This window comes from Thamnophis elegans, chromosome 9 (genome assembly GCF_009769535.1).
Source record: "Thamnophis elegans isolate rThaEle1 chromosome 9, rThaEle1.pri, whole genome shotgun sequence".
NCBI lineage: Eukaryota > Metazoa > Chordata > Lepidosauria > Squamata > Colubridae > Thamnophis > Thamnophis elegans.
The window spans coordinates 292,496-308,874 of NC_045549.1; the positions used below are offsets into that span (position 1 = coordinate 292,496).

Consider the following 16,379-nt stretch of genomic DNA (forward strand, 5'->3'; position numbering starts at 1 on the left):
GCGGGGCGGCCGTTGCCCGGGACGCGCGGTTGCCCGGCAACGGCGTGGCGGGGGGGCGTGGCGCGGCGGCCGGCGGCGGCGGCGGAGGCGGCGGCGGTGGGGGCTCCGCGATGGCGTCCCGGGACCGCGTGGCGCAGGCCAAGTCCCGGGCGGAGCGGTCCCGGCCGCCCACGGTGCCGGTGCCGCAGGTGGAGATCGTGCCGGGGCGGCTGTCGGAGGGCGAGTGGCTGTCGCTGCTGGGCTTCGAGGAGGCGGAGGACGTGGCGGGCGACGTGCTGGCGGCGCTGCTGGACCTGGCGCTGGCCGAGTGCTACAAGGTCTACCTGGCCCGGCAGGTCAGCCCCGCCCCCCAGGCGCCCCCCCCACCCCACTGCAGCAGCAGACCCCCCCCCCGGGGGGAGGGTGGGAGGGGTTCCCCCCCCCCCGCTGACCCCCTCCCCCCCTCCCCCCGCAGTGCGTGCCCTACGTGATCGCGCAGGCGCGGGAGGCGATGCTGCAGATCGTGGAGTGGCGCTTCCTGGTGCGGGACGCGGGCGAGCGCGAGGTGGCTGCGGACCCGGCCTGGCAGGAGGACGAGGAGCCGGCCGCCTCCGTGCCGGACTCCTGGGCCCAGGGCTCCGTGCCGCTGCTGCAGACCGTGCCCAGCCCGGAGTGGGAGGTAGGGCGCGGCGCCGACGACGGCTAGAGCCGCTCCGAAGGGGGGGGGGGGTCGCAGCGCAGGGCGATCCGACGGCGGGACGGCCCGGCCAGACTGGGGAGCTTCGGGTCGGGCGGATTCCCCGGTTCGGCCGCGGCGGCAGCGAAGGGAAGAGGGAGCCGCCGGCGCTGCTGAGCCAAAGCTCTCAGGCCCCTCGGTGGCCCCGAGCCCCCAGGCAGGAGGGAGGCTCCGGCAGGCAACCACAGCTCCCTGCTTCCCCCTTGATGGGAGAGTCTTCCAGGCTGAGCAAGGCCGCTGCCCTCTTCCTGCCCTCCTTCTGAGGCTGGAGCGGCATGGAAGCCCAGGGGCACCCAGGCTGGGTCACCCAGGCCTCCCCCGCTTCTCCCTTTCCTCCCCCTGCAGGTCCCTGCCGTCAAAGTGCCGGAGGAGGAGGAGGAGGAGGAGGAAGCGCCTGCCCTCCTGGAGCCGGAGGGGGAAGGCCCTGTCCCAGGGGAGCTGCCAGGCGAGGAAACTGCCCAGGCTGAGATGCCCCTCCAGTGGGGAGAGGAGCTGCGCCAGCAACCCTCCCTGCTGGAAGCCAAGCCGCCCAAGCCCCAGAGGAGGAGGGGGCTGCCCAAGGGCCGAGCGGAGTCCCTTCCGGTGGCTGCCTCTGCCAGGGTCTCCTTCAGAAGAAGGCCGTCCTGCCCGCCGCTCCCGGTGGCCCAGCCCTCGGCCAGATTGGATGGCAGCGCAAAGAGCGTCTCCGAGAAGGAGCTGCTGTGGCGGAAGCTGCCCCAGCTCCCCCCGCAGGTGAGCTCCCTGCTGGGCAGCTCCCAGCCCCTGCTCCCCTCCTCCTGCAGCAACCTCCTCCGCATCCAGATGGGCCGCCCACCCAACATCAAGGATGTTTTCTACGACGAGATGGGCAACGTCATGCTGGTGCCTCACCTGGAGCTGGCCCGCCTGCCTAAGTGGTGGATCAAGCCCACCGTGGAAGTGGTGGACCCCAACGTTGAGTCGAAGTGCCAGGAAACCCTGAAGATGGTCTCAGGCCGCTGCAAGCAGCGCCGTCCCCCGAGCGGCCCTGTCAAGCAGGCCCCCATGGACCAAAGCAGCCTCCGGGCTCAGGCGGGGACGGAGGATCCCATGAAGGCCCACCCAGAGCAGGAAGCCTCTTCTTCTCTTCCACCGGGAAAGACCCTCCAGCCCACCAGCTTTATGTTTGTCAACCCCGCCTTGCTGGTGGAGACGGTTGACCTCGCCCCGGGGGTCAGCCTCCACCGTGGCGGCAGTGGCTGTCTGAGTGCACGCTTGCAGCCTGCAGAAGATGCCAAGGAGGCGGGCGGGCCCTTCCCCAGCAGGGCCAAAGGGCCCTTCCTTCAGGAGCCACAGCTTCTGCCGCACTTGTGCCCTAGTCCTGTGCTGGGATGAGGGTGATGGTGTTCACCACATACATCCTAGCCTCACACTGTCCTGAAACCTCTCTCTCTCTGTCTCTCTCTGTCTCTCTCTGTCTCTCCCTCACTCCCTTCCCCCCCCCCTCTCTCTCTGGCTTACACTGGCTCCAAGTAAAAGCTATGCACAAACCTTTGCTGAAAATACTTTTTGAGTATAAATGATGCCCCTCCAGGGCAATAAAAGGATTTCAGACAATTGTGTGGCATTTTTAACAAAAGAGTGTAATCCCAAGAAATCCCCCACACTTCCCAGAGGAATGAAGCGCTCTCCCCAAATATTTAACGCTTGTTCAATCAGCTGTTTTTAGGCTCTGGAGCGCTTGGAAAATACCAAGAGTTTAGAGGAGCTTCTCTTCTTCTCCGTGTCCTGCGATCAAACTACATTTTAAAGAGAAGCTCTCGGAGAAGGCAGCTCTGCCTATTTAACTTGCAAGTTGTGCCCGCAGGTGCCCAATACCTGCCAGACCCTTCAGCCTCGCCCTTATGCAGCCTCAGCCACTCTGGGTGTGGAGGGTCAGGGGGCCATCAAGGAAAGGACAACCCCTTTGTGAGTGGCATTCTGGAGGCTGCTATGGGGAAGCCCCCCCCCCCCAGCTCTTAGTAACTAATTGGGAGCATTTCATTAAATACAGGAGGTGCCGTCCCAGCTCCTGTAACGTCCCCTGCTTCAGTGCCTGAGCTGCAAATTCTAAATTAGCCAAACAAGCAAAAAACAGACCACACACAGTTTGTTTTAAATGAGGGGGTGGGTGTGACAAGAGTACTTCGACACCCCTGTGCTGTGGTATCTCAGGGTGTTTTACTAGAGGATGGCTGTATAAGGTTATTTCACCCAAGATAATTAAAACACGGAGGGGAGGCCTAACCCCACTGCTGATAGGGATTTATTAGTATATTGCGTTAAACTTCTAATGGAGAATTTTCATAAAGTTTGCACATTAGTAGAGCCAGTATGTATCTACAGTGTTTTTTCTCCCAAGTTGCACGCATCCTAGATCTAGAAATAAAATCAAATGCAACTCTAAAATCAATAAAAGCAACATACAGCGCTGACCCAGCTTTACTTTTCAAATAGATGTTGTAAAATGAAGACATTGTCTATGGTCAAATGTGGGCTCTTAAGGGCTGCCTGCTCATCAGCCAGTGCCGTATATTTCCTGACCAGTCTGGGCGTTTAAATGTGTGAATCGGCATGATCTTTTATTTATTTATTTAGTCAAACGTACAAGATAGCAAGTATAAGTATAAACATGGACATGAACACAGGAAATGGCTACAAGTAAATGGGGACAGTAGGCACGCTGGTGTGCTTCTACACCCCCCTTACAAACCTTTTAGGAATGGGGTGAGCTCCAGGTTAAGGTTAAAGTTGTGTGGGTTTGAGGATGTGACAACAGAGTCAGGTAGTGCGTTCCAGCTGAAGCGGTTGAAGCTGAAGTAATCATTGACAGGGTGTAGCAGACAATTTTGCGCAATTAGGCGGCATAGTCCTAGGTTGTCTAAACCCAAAATTTCAATCCTGGTGGCATAAGGTATTCTATTGTGAGCAGAGGCGTGGAGCACTCGTGAAATACCTCTGGACTCACTCAAATGTATTAATGTCCGATATACAGTGTGGATTTGAGGCAGACGAGCTGTATTCAAGAATTGGTCTGGCAAAGGTATGCCCTGGTTCACTGATAATCAACCTGGTCCCCACCGCCCACTTGTAGGCGTTCCAGCTTTCATGGCGGGCGGTAGGGGTTTTGTCCGATACTGAAGAACTTTCCTGTTGTAATATAGTTCCTTGTGTAGGTGTGGGTCACCCATGGCCCAGTTCATACTAGGGCTTGCAGAGTCACGCTGAATCACACAGGAGAAAACAAACTCCTAGAACGCCATAACATCCTGATAGTGCATGACATAACATTCTGAGATGTGCCCTACCATTGACGTCCAGGATTTGACCATATATAGACTGAGCAGTAGATTAGAAATTGTACTTTTACAGGCTGTTTTTAATCACCTGCTATTGCTCCTCCTGCCTTTGTCCTATCTCAATAAAAGGGGCTCTCAGACCCCCAATCTGGGTCATCGCTCCATCCCGAGAAAGATCGTGTCCTGTCTTTTCTCCACATTGGCCTCATGGACAAACCACGGGAACATCACATTTGGTAGCAGAGGATGGTTACTTCACACTTTCCTTTTTTTAATTTAATTGACTTCCCTACTTTATAAATCACCATTACTGTGGAACCGCTGGGCGGTTAGAAGATTTTACTACTAACAGAGATACAAAAGTGGGCGGTAGGTATAAAAAGGTTGACTATTCCTGCCCTAGTTTGTAGTACAATGTTACCAGATATGAAGCTTCGCAAAATTAGGTTAATAACTTAATGCCGTTTTGGCGATGCTGTTACAATGAGCTCTGGGGCTCAGATCGTTTGAGATATGTACTCCTATGACAGAGTGGGGATTGTCTACGAGGTTGTATCTGCCCAGCTTGTATTTGGTGTTCTGATGATTTGTATTGCCAATGTGTAAGACGGAGCATTCGTTAGTTGAGATTTGGCTAAATCTCAATTGGCGAAGGGCCATTCCGTGGAATCCTCCCTTCTAGAAATTTACTCAGCGAGGCAGTTAACACAGCACTGAAAAAAGTGACTTACAACTATGTTTCACACTTACGACTGTTGCAGCATCACATGATCAAAATTCGGACGCTTGTCAACTGGCTCATATTTATAATGGTTGCAATATCCCAGGTCACGTGATCCCTTTTGTGACCTGACAAGCAGAGTCCAGGGGAAGCCAGATTTACTTAACCAGGTTATTGGGCCCAAAACCCAGCCTGCAGATGGTGAGTGAAACCTCGCTGAAACGTTGCCAAGACAATCTCAAGACCCGAATACAACAAGACCAGCGGATTGAATATGTACGTACGTATGTATGTATGTATGTATGTATATATGGAGGGGGAGAGAGAGAGAGGGAGAGAGTTCAAAACGTTCTTAAAGATCCATCTCACCCTGGGCACCCTTTTTTTTTTTTTTGAACTATTACCATCTGGCAGACGGTACAGGATAATAAAAACAAGAACAAACAGGCTGAAAAACAGCTTCTATCCCAGGGCAATAACCATATTGAATTGTATGGTATAGTGCAATATCGGGTTTTAATTGTATTGAATGTGAATGATGTATGTTTGTGTTTTTATTTTTATAACTGTAATGTACACTTGTGATGTTCCCGTGGTTCGTCCATGAGGCCAATGTGGAGAAAAGACAGGACACGATCTTTCTCGGGATGGAGCGACCCAGATTGGGGGTCTAAGAGCCCCTTTTATTGAGATAGGACAAAGGCAGGAGGAGCAATAGCATGTGGTTAAAAACAGCCTGTAAAAGTACAATTTCTAATCTACTGCTCAGGGAAGTTCTGTCTATATATGGTTAAATCCTGGGCGTCAATGGTAGGGCACATATTAGGATGTTATGTTATGCACTATCAAGATGTTTTGGCGTTCTACGAGTTTGTTTTCTCCTGTGTGATTCAGCGTGACTCTGCAAGCCCTGGTATGAACTGGGCCATGGGGGACACACACCTACACAAGGAACTATATTACAACAATCAATCATTGCTATAGAGCAGTGTTTCTCAACCTTGGCCACTTGAAGATGTCCGGACTTCAACTCCCAGAATTCCCCAGCCAGCATTCGCTGGCTGGGGAATTCTGGGAGTTGAAGTCCGGACATCTTCAAGTGGCCAAGGTTGAGAAACACTGCTATAGAGCCAAAAAAGGCTTTCCTTGGGAGAGCCTGGCATCCTGCCCCACTTCCCCCACCCGTCCCCCAGGTCTGGCTCTGCTGCTCTGCCTTGACCTCCTCCTCCTTCTCTTTGGGAGGTTTTTATCTCCTGTCCTTGTAGAGGGAACTTGGCAGTCCAGCTCCCTCCTCCCTCAATGCTGCGCTGTGGCTTTCTAGTCCCTGGGAATCCGGAGCCACAGAGTCTTGGGCACCCCAAGGCTTCCCTGGCACCCCCTTCCCTCCTCCACGGAGCCTCCTCGGTGGTTGCTTTGGGTTTTTATTGTTTGCTGCCCAGAGTTTCTCAGGTAGGTTTGTTTACTAAATAAATAAATAAGTAATCCTGTTGCAAAAACATAGGAATCGCCACAAATTCCCCGGCTGCGCTCTCGGCCTTGGCCAGCTCCCCTCCCTCCCAGCTGCAAGTCCTTTATCTTCCCTCAGAGCCTTGGGATCTGTTTTGACCATCTTCAGTTCCCAAGGCTGTTTTTCATGGCCTCTGTTTCACGGCTGACAGCCCCCGTCGCGGTGCCTGCTGAAATCAGCCTTTGCGCCGCTAGCAGAGAGTCATTTAGCCACAAGATCCAGGGCTTTGCGTCGTGGGCAAGTGGGCTTCTTCCTCCAGATCAGGGCCGTGCTTGACCTCGGAGGGCCGGGGACAGGGCGTGTGGCCACGGAGGAGGTGAACAAAAAGTCTCTTATTCAGATGGCGGCGAAGCTAAAACACCGTGAAACCTGAGGAAAAGACTTCGGCTGGGGCCACGGCAGCCTTCTGCTTCAGGGATTGAGGCGGCGGCGGCGGCAGCAGCCAATCAAGGAGGAGGTTGCTCCCTTCGTCTCGTCAGGATGAACTGCAAGCTCCTTGTTGATTGGCCGCCACGTCCCAATCCCCGAAGTCGCTCGTTCGAACTGGGCCTTGCGGGCCCTCACAGCGGAGAAGAAGCCGGAGCCTTCGTTTTCCTCTCGCGGCTTTACGAGCTTCCTCCGACTAATGCTGGCTGGGGAATTCTGGGAGTTGGAGTCCGGACATCTTCAAGTGGCCAAGGTTGAGAAACACTGGTCTATTTGCTTTTGCTATTGTTTCTCATTCTCATTGGAAAATCAGAAAAATTTAACAGAAATAAACATGTGTGCCCTCTTCCCCATATTGATTCCTCCTGTAAGGTGGGCCACAGTTTTCACCAGGAGCTGCTTTTTAAAGGTCTGAAATTGACTCAATAAATGCGTTTGATATAGCAGGAGCTTTGGTGGAGGGATGTTGTAGGACCACATGACATAACCTGGCCGGGGGGGGAGGGAAGTGACACAGGATGGAGGTCACCCAGCCCTGATTTGACACAAGTGTCCCTGGGACTCTCAGTGCCAACCTGGGCATCTGTGCCCTCACTCGCCTTTCTCCGAGGAGCTGTGTTGTAATATAGTTCCTTGTGTAGGCATAGCGGTCACCCATGGCCCAGTGGATAACGGGGCATGCAGAGCCACGCTGAACCACACAGGAGAAAACAAACTCCTAAAACTCCATAACATCCTGATAGTGCATAACATAACATTCTGAGATGTGCCCTACCATTGACGTCCAGGATTTGACCATATATAGACTGAGCAGTAGATTAGAAATTGTACTTTTACAGGCTGTTTTTAACCACATGCTATTGCTCCTCCTGCCTTTGTCCTATCTCAATAAAAGGGGCTCTCAGACCCCCAATCTGGGTCGCTCCATCTCAAGAAAGGTCGTCTCCTGTCTTTTCTCAACATTGGCCTCATGGACGACCCACGGGAACATCACATTTGGTAGCAGAGGATGGTTACTTCACATTTGGTGACCCCGATGTGATGTGATTTTCCTGGGTCACCAGCCTTTCACTCATCCCCGACTGGGCAAAATCTCGCAACCAGGGCCGGCCGTCAGCGAACGGAGCACCCTCCCAAATCGTGAGTATGGGCTCGAGCTTCTCAAAGGCTCAGACTGCATACCTGCAGGAGCTTCGAGATATCTCCAAATTCTCCATTGCAATCTCTCAAGCGGCAGATCGCCTGCTTCCCATTGCAATCTCTCAAGCAGCAGTTTGCTTGCTTCCCCTTCCCCCAAAAAAACATTTCCTCTCTCTATTGGCTTACATCTATAAGAATTGTCCCATCTACCCTGAGAAGGGCTCTCTTAAAGTCTCCTTATGGATCAAATTGGGTATTTACTTCCATAAGGAACCTCGAGCCCTGCCGGAAGTTCTCACTACTTGGAGACTTCTTGTAAGATGCCTTCAAATTCATGAGGAAGATATGCAGGGGGCTGCTTTTAACCCCTCGGAATCACCTCCCCCACGCTACGAGGAGATCGCCCCTCCTGCTGGTCAGGCGATGGCCCTCTCCGAGACCCCTCCAACTCCCCCGGCCCCTCCAGAAGAGAAGGTTTCCCCTCTCCCTTCCACCCCTTCTCCCGCCCCGCAAGTGTGGCGTAGCGCTCTCCAAGACGCTCTGCGCGATGCTTTCAATCAAGGGGACATGGAATTGGCACAGGATTGTTTCCCCGTTTCCTTTCAAACCAACGCGGCTGGGGGCGTTGTGCCCACTCATAACTCAATCCCCTATAGGGCTCTTAAGGATCTTAAGCAAGCAGTTTCCACCTATGGGGTGCAATCCCCGTACTGCAAAGGACTGTTCCGAAACCTTTTGTCAGGGGACCCCTACGTGCTGGAGGATTGGAAACTTCTCCTCGGCATGCTTCTTATCCCCTCTCAGTTTGCCATTTGGACCTCCGAATACCTTAGAGAGATTAACAAGGCAATTGCCAAGGTCTGTCCAACAATGTTACCGCCCCTCAGCTACAGGGAGGGGATGGGTTTGATACGGGGCCTCTTCAGGCCACGGCCCCCCGGGAAGCCCTTGGAATTCTTTTCACAGATGTTTCACAGAGCAATTGATTTATAGGATCCGAATTGGAGTGGAGAAAAATGGTTTTGTGCATGTGTAAGTTTGTGTGTGTGTGTGTTTGAGTGAGCGAGGGATCCAGTAAGGGAACTGCGCCTATTTAGGAAAGTAGGTAAATTATGCGGACAGGTTGGGCAGTAGAGAGTAAAGAGAAAGTGATGAAAGAGTGGGAGAGAGGAAGAAAGAAAAAGAGTGAAAGAGACAGAAAGAGACAAAGAGGAGAGAGAAAAAGAGTGAGAGAAGGGAGAAGGAGAAAGTGACAGAAGAACGTGAAGAGAGGGAAAGAGAAAGTGAAGAAAGTGACAGAGAAGGGAGGAAGAGGAAAGAGATATCCCACAGCCTTTACAATACCCCTGTGTTTGTTATAAAAAAGAAATCTGGTAAATGGCATTTTTTGCATGATTTGCGGGCTGTTAATAAAATTCTCCAACCCATGGGAGCGCTGCAGAGCTGGTCTCCCCCTCCGCCTGGCAAAACGGAGAAATGCTACGCAAGGCACCTTACTTCCTTGGGAGGCCTCCTCCCCTCAGCTGACCCCTGCTGCCCCGTCCGTCCCTCCCTCCCTCCCGTTGGCCTTCCCAAAGTTCTGCTGCCTGGCTTCTGTCCAAGAAATGGGCAGACCGTTTGTCGAAAGTGGACTCTGCCCAGATAACACCGGCTGCCCCCTTGGGAGCCTTCCTCTTTCCGAGCTCAATAGGCCTTCCTTTAGATCGGACCTCTGGGCCGCCACGCGTTCCCCAGAGCTGATCCTGGAAAGACTGCCTGCGATGGAGGGGGCCGCTCTCTTCTGCCACCCGCTCTGGTTCATCTGCTCCTTGGCCCTCCTGGTGCTGCTGTGGATACGAAGAAGAAAGAGCTGGAGTCCGGATGCTTGTCCTGTAGACCTGAGTGGCAAGACGGCCATTGTCACTGGAGCCAGCAGTGGTGAGTCTGGCCTCTTAGCCACGTCAGCTCGAACCTTAGCGGAGTCCTGGCTAGTTTGGGTTTCTGGCCTTTTGCTTGGTGAGCATTCCTAAAGAAACCCAGGAAAGGAATAGACTGGTTTGATGTTTCTGGACATTTTGCCCGCAGGCGGCTGCCGGGTCTGCAAGGAAGGAGGCTCGTTGGCCTCCTGACAGAACCACTGTCCAAAAGAAGAAGAAGGGCCAGCAGCCCCAAATATTCCTGGGGGCAACAGTCTTAATGTGGGCGTTTAAGAGGCCGGCCTGTTCAGTCGGCCAGGCTGCTAAAGAATGGCCGCCGCTGACCTGCGTCCCCCTCTCCAATTGTTCCATGTCTGTCTGAGGGCAGGAGGGGACCCTCATCTAGTGGGATGGTAGAGGAAATGTCAATCATCCTTTCCAAATAGACAGGGGGAGGGAGGGGCCGGGCCTCGTCTTCCTGCTGCCCGCTAAAGGGCAAAGGGCACCCTGGGGGGAGAAGCCTGGAGCAGGAAAGTCACCTTTTCCTCCCTCAGGGAATGGCCCCTTCCTTTCAGACCACTGCCCCCCTTAGGGGTGGTGTGCCAGGAGTTGCACCCCAAGGACGAATAAAGGGGATTGGGAGAAGGCTCATTTCATGATCCCACAACTACAATTAACTAGGCATTATTGCTCTCTGATATTTAATAAGGCTCCCGTTTCAAGGCATTGTTATAATTTGATTATAGGTTATGGAGGCCTGCAGGCTTTGGGGAGGGGGGCGCCAGCCTGTTTCTCTCCCACAGAGAAGGGTTTTCCTTTGGCAGAAGGCCACCCACCGAGGCCAGCCCTTGGCCCGTTATGAGCAGCTGATGGTCTTCCTCCCTCTCGGAGGAAGATGGGAAGTCCACCGGGCCATCTCTGCTTGCAGCCTCCCTGGCCACGAGGAGATAAGGGCAGCCAACGTGGCAGCCTCTGCCTGCGGAAGAGCAGGGAGCCCTGGGGAGGGCAGGCCTGGCTGATGCAGGGTTCTCCTGGAGGGCATTCAACTGAGCACCCTGAACGCCCTCCTCCCCCTTCAGGGCTCAGACTCAGGTGCCCACCAACCATTGTGAGCCGCCCTGAGTCCCCTTTGGGGAAAAGGGCGGCATATAAATGCAATAAATTCCAAAATTCCAATTGCTGTGGGGGGAGTCCTTCAGCCCCCAGGCACCCGCAATCCCCTTTCACCTCCCCTCCCACCACGAGAGGCCTTTTCCCTTCACAGGACTAGGCCTGCCGTGTTTCCAGCCCTCCCTTTTGGCCACGGTGAGGGGTGGCCCTGCCGCAGCTGTCACCTGCAATTTCACCTCCATCTGGTTGCATAGGGCTGGCAAGGGAGCACTGCTGTTAGACGGCGCCCAAGCCATTTGTGCCATCTGCTTTGGACCAGCTCGGTGTGCCAGGGCTGTGGCGGTGACAAAGTTGGCATTGCAATTCTCCCAAGTTCACAAGACGCAGCTCAGCCTCCTCACAGTGCAAGAGTCCAGCGGCCTTTCTGGCCACCTCGGGATCAGTAGCCTACGGGTGGGTGGGGGTGGGCAGGTGCCACCCTGGGGTCCTGGGGCAGCTGCTCTTGATGGCCATCCTTTGCAGGAATTGGCAAGGCTGTCGCTCTTGACCTGGCACGCAAGAACGCACGCACCATCCTGGCCTGCCGCTGCAGGGAGAAAGGCCAGGCTGCGGTGGAGGAGATCCGCAGAGCCACGGGGAACCCCCACGTGCAGCTCCGTCTGCTGGACGTCAGTTCCATGGCCTCCGTCCGTGACTTTGCCAGGAGGTTTCTGGAGGAAGGGAGCCAGCTGCACATCCTGGTGAACAATGCGGGCGTCACAGGTAATGGGCACTGGGCAGCTATGCCCTCTGCTTGCCTGGGTCAGAAGCGAGCAGGCAAGAGACCCGGAAGCTGCAGTTCCACGCCAAGGGCCCAGGGCTAAGAAAGAGGCAGACCCTTCCCCAAGACAGGTGGAGGGCAGAGACCCAATCCCGAAGTCTGCCCCCTCCTGAGCTGCCCTCCCTCCTCTCTCCTGTCTAGGCCTGCCATTTGCCGTCACGACTGAGGGCCTGGAGCTCACGTTTGCCACCAACGTCTCGGGTGCCTTCCTCCTCACCAACCTGCTGCTTGGTAAGGACCAGCTTCTCCTGCATGCAACCTGAAGGTCATATGGATTCTGCGGCTTCCCCCGTCGCCTGAAACCCTCAAAATCCACCAGCTCCTCTCTCAGTGCCGAGTGTTGAGGGGCCAGGCCCTTCTAAAGAGGGGGTTTCACGTACAGGCAGGTATAGTGGACACTCCCTGAACCATCAATAACTTCCTTTGTATTCCCTGTCACCGTCGCAAGGCTGCCTTCCACCTTTTCCTCATTGGCTGAGTACTCAGGCCGTCACTATCTATCCGAGGCGCCTAAAATGAATATATTCCCCCCTGTCCTTTATTTACAACGTATCTCTAATAACTATTCGTTTCTGGGGTTTGTCTGTAGTTGCCGGCAAATTTCAGCTAAAACCAGTTTTGAGCATACCAAGCGGCCTCTCCCCCTCCGTCCAAATGCAGCTCTGAGCTCAAGCAACATTTGGGAGATTAGATAAGTGCCCCGTGTTTTCTTTGCAAGGATTAGTATGTCCTGCTACAATCTCTATAAAAACAATGAACTCCTTTCTCCTTTCCCATCACATCTTTAAAGCCCTACAGAGCAGAGACCAGGCAGGCTGCAGGGCGCCTCTCCCCGCCCCACCAGAGCAGAGAGGGTGGACGTGCTTCAGGCCCCTTCTCTCGCCATCCTTTGCCCTTGCAGCCCCTGCCCTACACAACGCCCTCCTCCCCTTTTGCATCCCAACCTTCTGCCCCTCCAGGGGCACCTCAGACCGGCTCTTCCCTCAGGCCTTGAGACAGAGGGTTGGGGGGGCCCTAGAGAAGAGAGGCCGGGGCACCAGTTTCTTCCGTGACTGGCCTTAGTGTTGCTTTTACTCTTCTGTACTGTAAGTCGCACAAGTTGTTTTATTTTGAAGATCAGCAGCTACAGGATATAAATGTTATAAATAGACAAGCAAAGAAATAACTAAATAAAAGCTGGGATCTCAAAGGAGACCTGACTGTTAGCCATTATTTAGGGCCGCAGTATAGTCGCAACCGGCAACTATCTAAAACATGGGTACCAAGAGGAGGGAACCAGGGATGAGGAGAAACTGAAGCCGGCCTTTGGTGTCAAGAAGTAGACAGGAGAGAGAGAGAGAGAGAGAGAGAGAGAGAGAGAGAGAGAGAGAGAGAGAGAGAGATGCTGGTGGGAGGCCGGGAGTGGGAGCTCTCCCAGGGGGCTTTGGCTCCCCTCACTGCCCTTCCTCCTCCTCCGTGCAGGTACCATGGTGGCCTCGGCTCCGGCTCGCATCGTCAACGTCTCTTCCTTCCGGCACTTCTGTGTCAGGAAGGTGGACCTGAAGTGGCTGACGGGGGAGGAGCTGCCCAAAAATGCCAGCCAGGCCTACGACTGCACCAAGCTCATGAACGTCCTCTTCACCACGGAGCTGGCTCGGAGGCTGCAGGGCACCGGTAAGCACACGGCCGCCTGCGGGGTCCCCGTTGCTACGCAAAGTCACAGAAATGGAAGGAGAGGAACGTTGGAGCAGAAATTGCAGCTGTGGGCCGTTTAGATCCAGCCTGTTCCCTCCTCTGCTTCCCCAGGCCGTAGGTTTTCCTGGCTCTTCTCCTGCCCACCCAGCCTGCCTGTCCCAGAGCTTCTCCTTCTCCCTCGTCATCTGCTCTTCCTTCTTAGATTGGCCGTTCTCTCCGCATTCTTGATTGTCCGGCCCTGTTCATTCCTCCGGCCATTTCTGACCTTCTGATCTTGGAAGGCCATTCGCACAAACTTCAGCTCACTTTTATGCTTCTGCCCAGCATGGGCTTCCGTAGGATGAGGCAGGTGGTGCTCTCATGATTCACAGTCCCTGCCACACAGACACGCAGGGGGGTTGCTGAGGCTCCCTTGCTGCTGTGCTCTGTTGGCGGTGAGAAGCCCTTGGCAGAGCCTGCATGCCGGGGGCTCCCAGGGAAGGGCTGGGGCCAGTTTGGTATCAGGTGCCCCGGATACTCCCACAGAGGCCCTGCCTGCTGGCTCTTTCCCCTCTTCTGGGCTGGATGGGAGGGGGCCGCTCTCCCATCCTGGCGGCTCCCAGACCAGCCTCCTCTTGCCGGGATTCATTCAGCAGGGCGTCTCCTCTGCAGGTGTGTCGGCCAATGTGCTGAGCCCAGGAATCGTCCGGACGGAGATCCTGCGCCATTATGGCCGGGCCAGCCGCCTGCTCTACTGGCTCTGCAGCCCCTTCATGATGGTGAGTGAGGCTCTGAAGCATCAGCTCCAGCAGCAGACCTTGCTGAGGAAAATGGGCAGGGGGGGGGGGCGGGACTGCGAGAGGTATGGGGAATTTCGGGGCGGGGGGGGGGGGGAATCCCAGCTCCTTGCAGCAGAGCCCAGAGCTCCCATTGAGCAGAGCTGTCCAGAGGCCCTCCTCAATGGGGCCTCGGAGGACCAGACTCTCGCTCTCAGGGGGCTTTTGGCGGCTGGGCCTCTCTCTCGCCTCCCCCTCCGAAGCTTGCTCTGAGGGGCTTTCCCTGCTCTCTCCCCAGAACCCCCAAAGGGGAGCCACCAGCACTCTCTACTGCGCGGTCGCCCCAGAAGTAGAGGGGATTTCAGGCAAGTATTTTGACAGCAACTGCACACTGGTGCTGCCTCAAACCCTCGCGCACGAGCCAGGCCTTGGCCAGAGACTGTGGGATGCGCTGGAGAAGGCCACGGGCCTCAAGGCAGATGGAAGCCAGCAGGCGTTCCCTGTGCAAAGGGAACGTTAGGGGGCTTCTCCCTCTTTTCTGGCCAAGAGAGTCGAAAAGCTGCCCTTCAGCAACATGGATCTTCTGACTCCCCTTCCAAGAACTCTTCCCTGCAAAGCTGCCAAGCCCTTTAACTGTGAGCCATGGCCAGAAAAGCTAAATTCACCTTGGATTTTTTCTCCTGCTGTGAATGGAGGCCCTTGAGGACTGCTGGGGCCCCTCCAGCCCTCTGTTGGAGTTGGTGGGGCCGGGGTCTGCTTTGAATCTCCTTTTCCCAGGCTGTTTGCATGACGGACCGAGTTTCTTCATTTCCTGATGGTTTTTGTCTGGAGTCCAGGCTCCTCTTGGCTCTTCTCCCCAGCGATGCCTTTGCAACCTGTCGAGCTTCCCCTGCTGCCCTAGTTCTGCTGTGGGGCTTATAAAAAGTCCATCCATAGAAAACAAACAAAATTAAAGTGAAAAAAGTTCCAATGGTAAAAACATAAATCGCCAATTCAGGTTATCAAATGCTTTCTGGGCATCTAAGATCAAAGCCATTTGTTTTTCAGGGTGTGCCTCGTAAGGCTCCAATGTATTCAGAATTATTCTCATATTAACTTGAATTTATCTTTTTGGTAGAAACCCATTTTGGTCAGGATGAATAAAACCATTTAAATATTTTTAAGTCTTTCTGCTAGTATTGAAGCAAATAACTTATAATCTGAATTCAACAAGGAGATGGGTCTATAGTTCTTAATTTGTGATAGATCAGCCTCCTCCTTGGGTAGGAGAGTAATATATGCCTCTGACCATGATTTGGGTATCCTACACTCCGACATCACCTCATTCATAACTTCCAGTAGAGGAAGGGACAATAAATATTGAAAAGTCTTATAGAATTCTGCAGGCAGCCCATCCGGGCCTGGAAATTTACCATTATTTTGTTTTTTGAGTGCTTCAGTTAATTCCATCATAGTTATTCTACTTTCTAATATTGTCTCCATTTTTTTAGATATCTGAGGAAAGTTGGTTTCTTGTAGGTATTGTTTAGCTCCTCCCTCTTCTAGGTTCTCTTGTTCATACAGCTTACCATAGTAATCTTCTATAATTTTCTTCTTCTCAGCAATTCCATAACAAATTTGCCCTTGATTATCTTTTAGTCGCAATATTTTCTTTGATTCTCTCACTTTTTTCCATTTGTATGCCAACCATCTGCCTGGTTTATTGGCATTTTCAAAATAATTCTGTTTAGCACCTCTATTTTTTTGTGCTAATTCATCCTTTTCCAATAGATCCATTTTGTGCTTATTTATATCGATTTTTCTTTTAATATCCTTTTTTTGTGGAGACTTCTGTAACTCTTTTTCAAGGGCCCTGTAATTATTCTCATTGTCTTTTCTTTGTTTCTCTTTCTTGTATAGTCTATTATCAAACCTCTAGTATAAGCCTTCATTGTATCCCAGAGATTCTGCATCGATGTATCTTCCTTTCTATTTTCTTTAAAGAAAAAAGCCAGTTCTTTTTCCATTTTCTGAACAAAGTCCTTCTCTTTTAATATTGTATTATTTAATGTCCATCTGGATCTCTTTCTTTGTCCTTTCCATTTAATTATGATTGGATTGTGATCTGCCTAAGTACTTGTTTCAATTTCAAGTTCCTGCATATTACAACTCAATTCCATTGTAGCCCACATCATGTCAATTCTGGAGTATGATAAGTGTGTATTTGAATAGAAAGTGTATTGTGTTTTTTGTAGGATTTCTTTCTCTCCAAAAATCTTTTAAGGTTTATTTCATCTGTCATTTTAAAAAAAGGCTTTAGGTAGTGGTTTTCTATTTATCT

The 16,379-nt window shown here is 53.1% G+C and overlaps 2 protein-coding genes across 2 annotated transcripts; both read left to right on the plus strand.

The window, feature by feature from the left end:
* The first annotated feature begins 80 nt into the window (after window positions 1–80).
* C9H2orf81 (chromosome 9 C2orf81 homolog) lies at window positions 81–2,649 on the plus strand. The gene is made up of 3 exons (XM_032223569.1): window positions 81–335; window positions 455–658; window positions 1,061–2,649. The coding sequence occupies exons 1-3, from the start codon at window positions 111–113 to the stop codon at window positions 2,066–2,068; spliced, it is 1,437 nt and encodes a 478-aa protein (XP_032079460.1). The 5' UTR covers window positions 81–110; the 3' UTR covers window positions 2,069–2,649.
* A 6,816-nt stretch (window positions 2,650–9,465) lies between these two features.
* LOC116513247 (retinol dehydrogenase 11-like) lies at window positions 9,466–15,218 on the plus strand. The gene is made up of 6 exons (XM_032224239.1): window positions 9,466–9,722; window positions 11,333–11,572; window positions 11,772–11,861; window positions 13,092–13,283; window positions 13,956–14,062; window positions 14,358–15,218. Exons 1-6 carry the CDS (start codon window positions 9,566–9,568, stop codon window positions 14,577–14,579), a joined length of 1,008 nt encoding a protein of 335 aa, XP_032080130.1. The 5' UTR covers window positions 9,466–9,565; the 3' UTR covers window positions 14,580–15,218.
* Window positions 15,219–16,379: the final 1,161 nt, after the last annotated feature.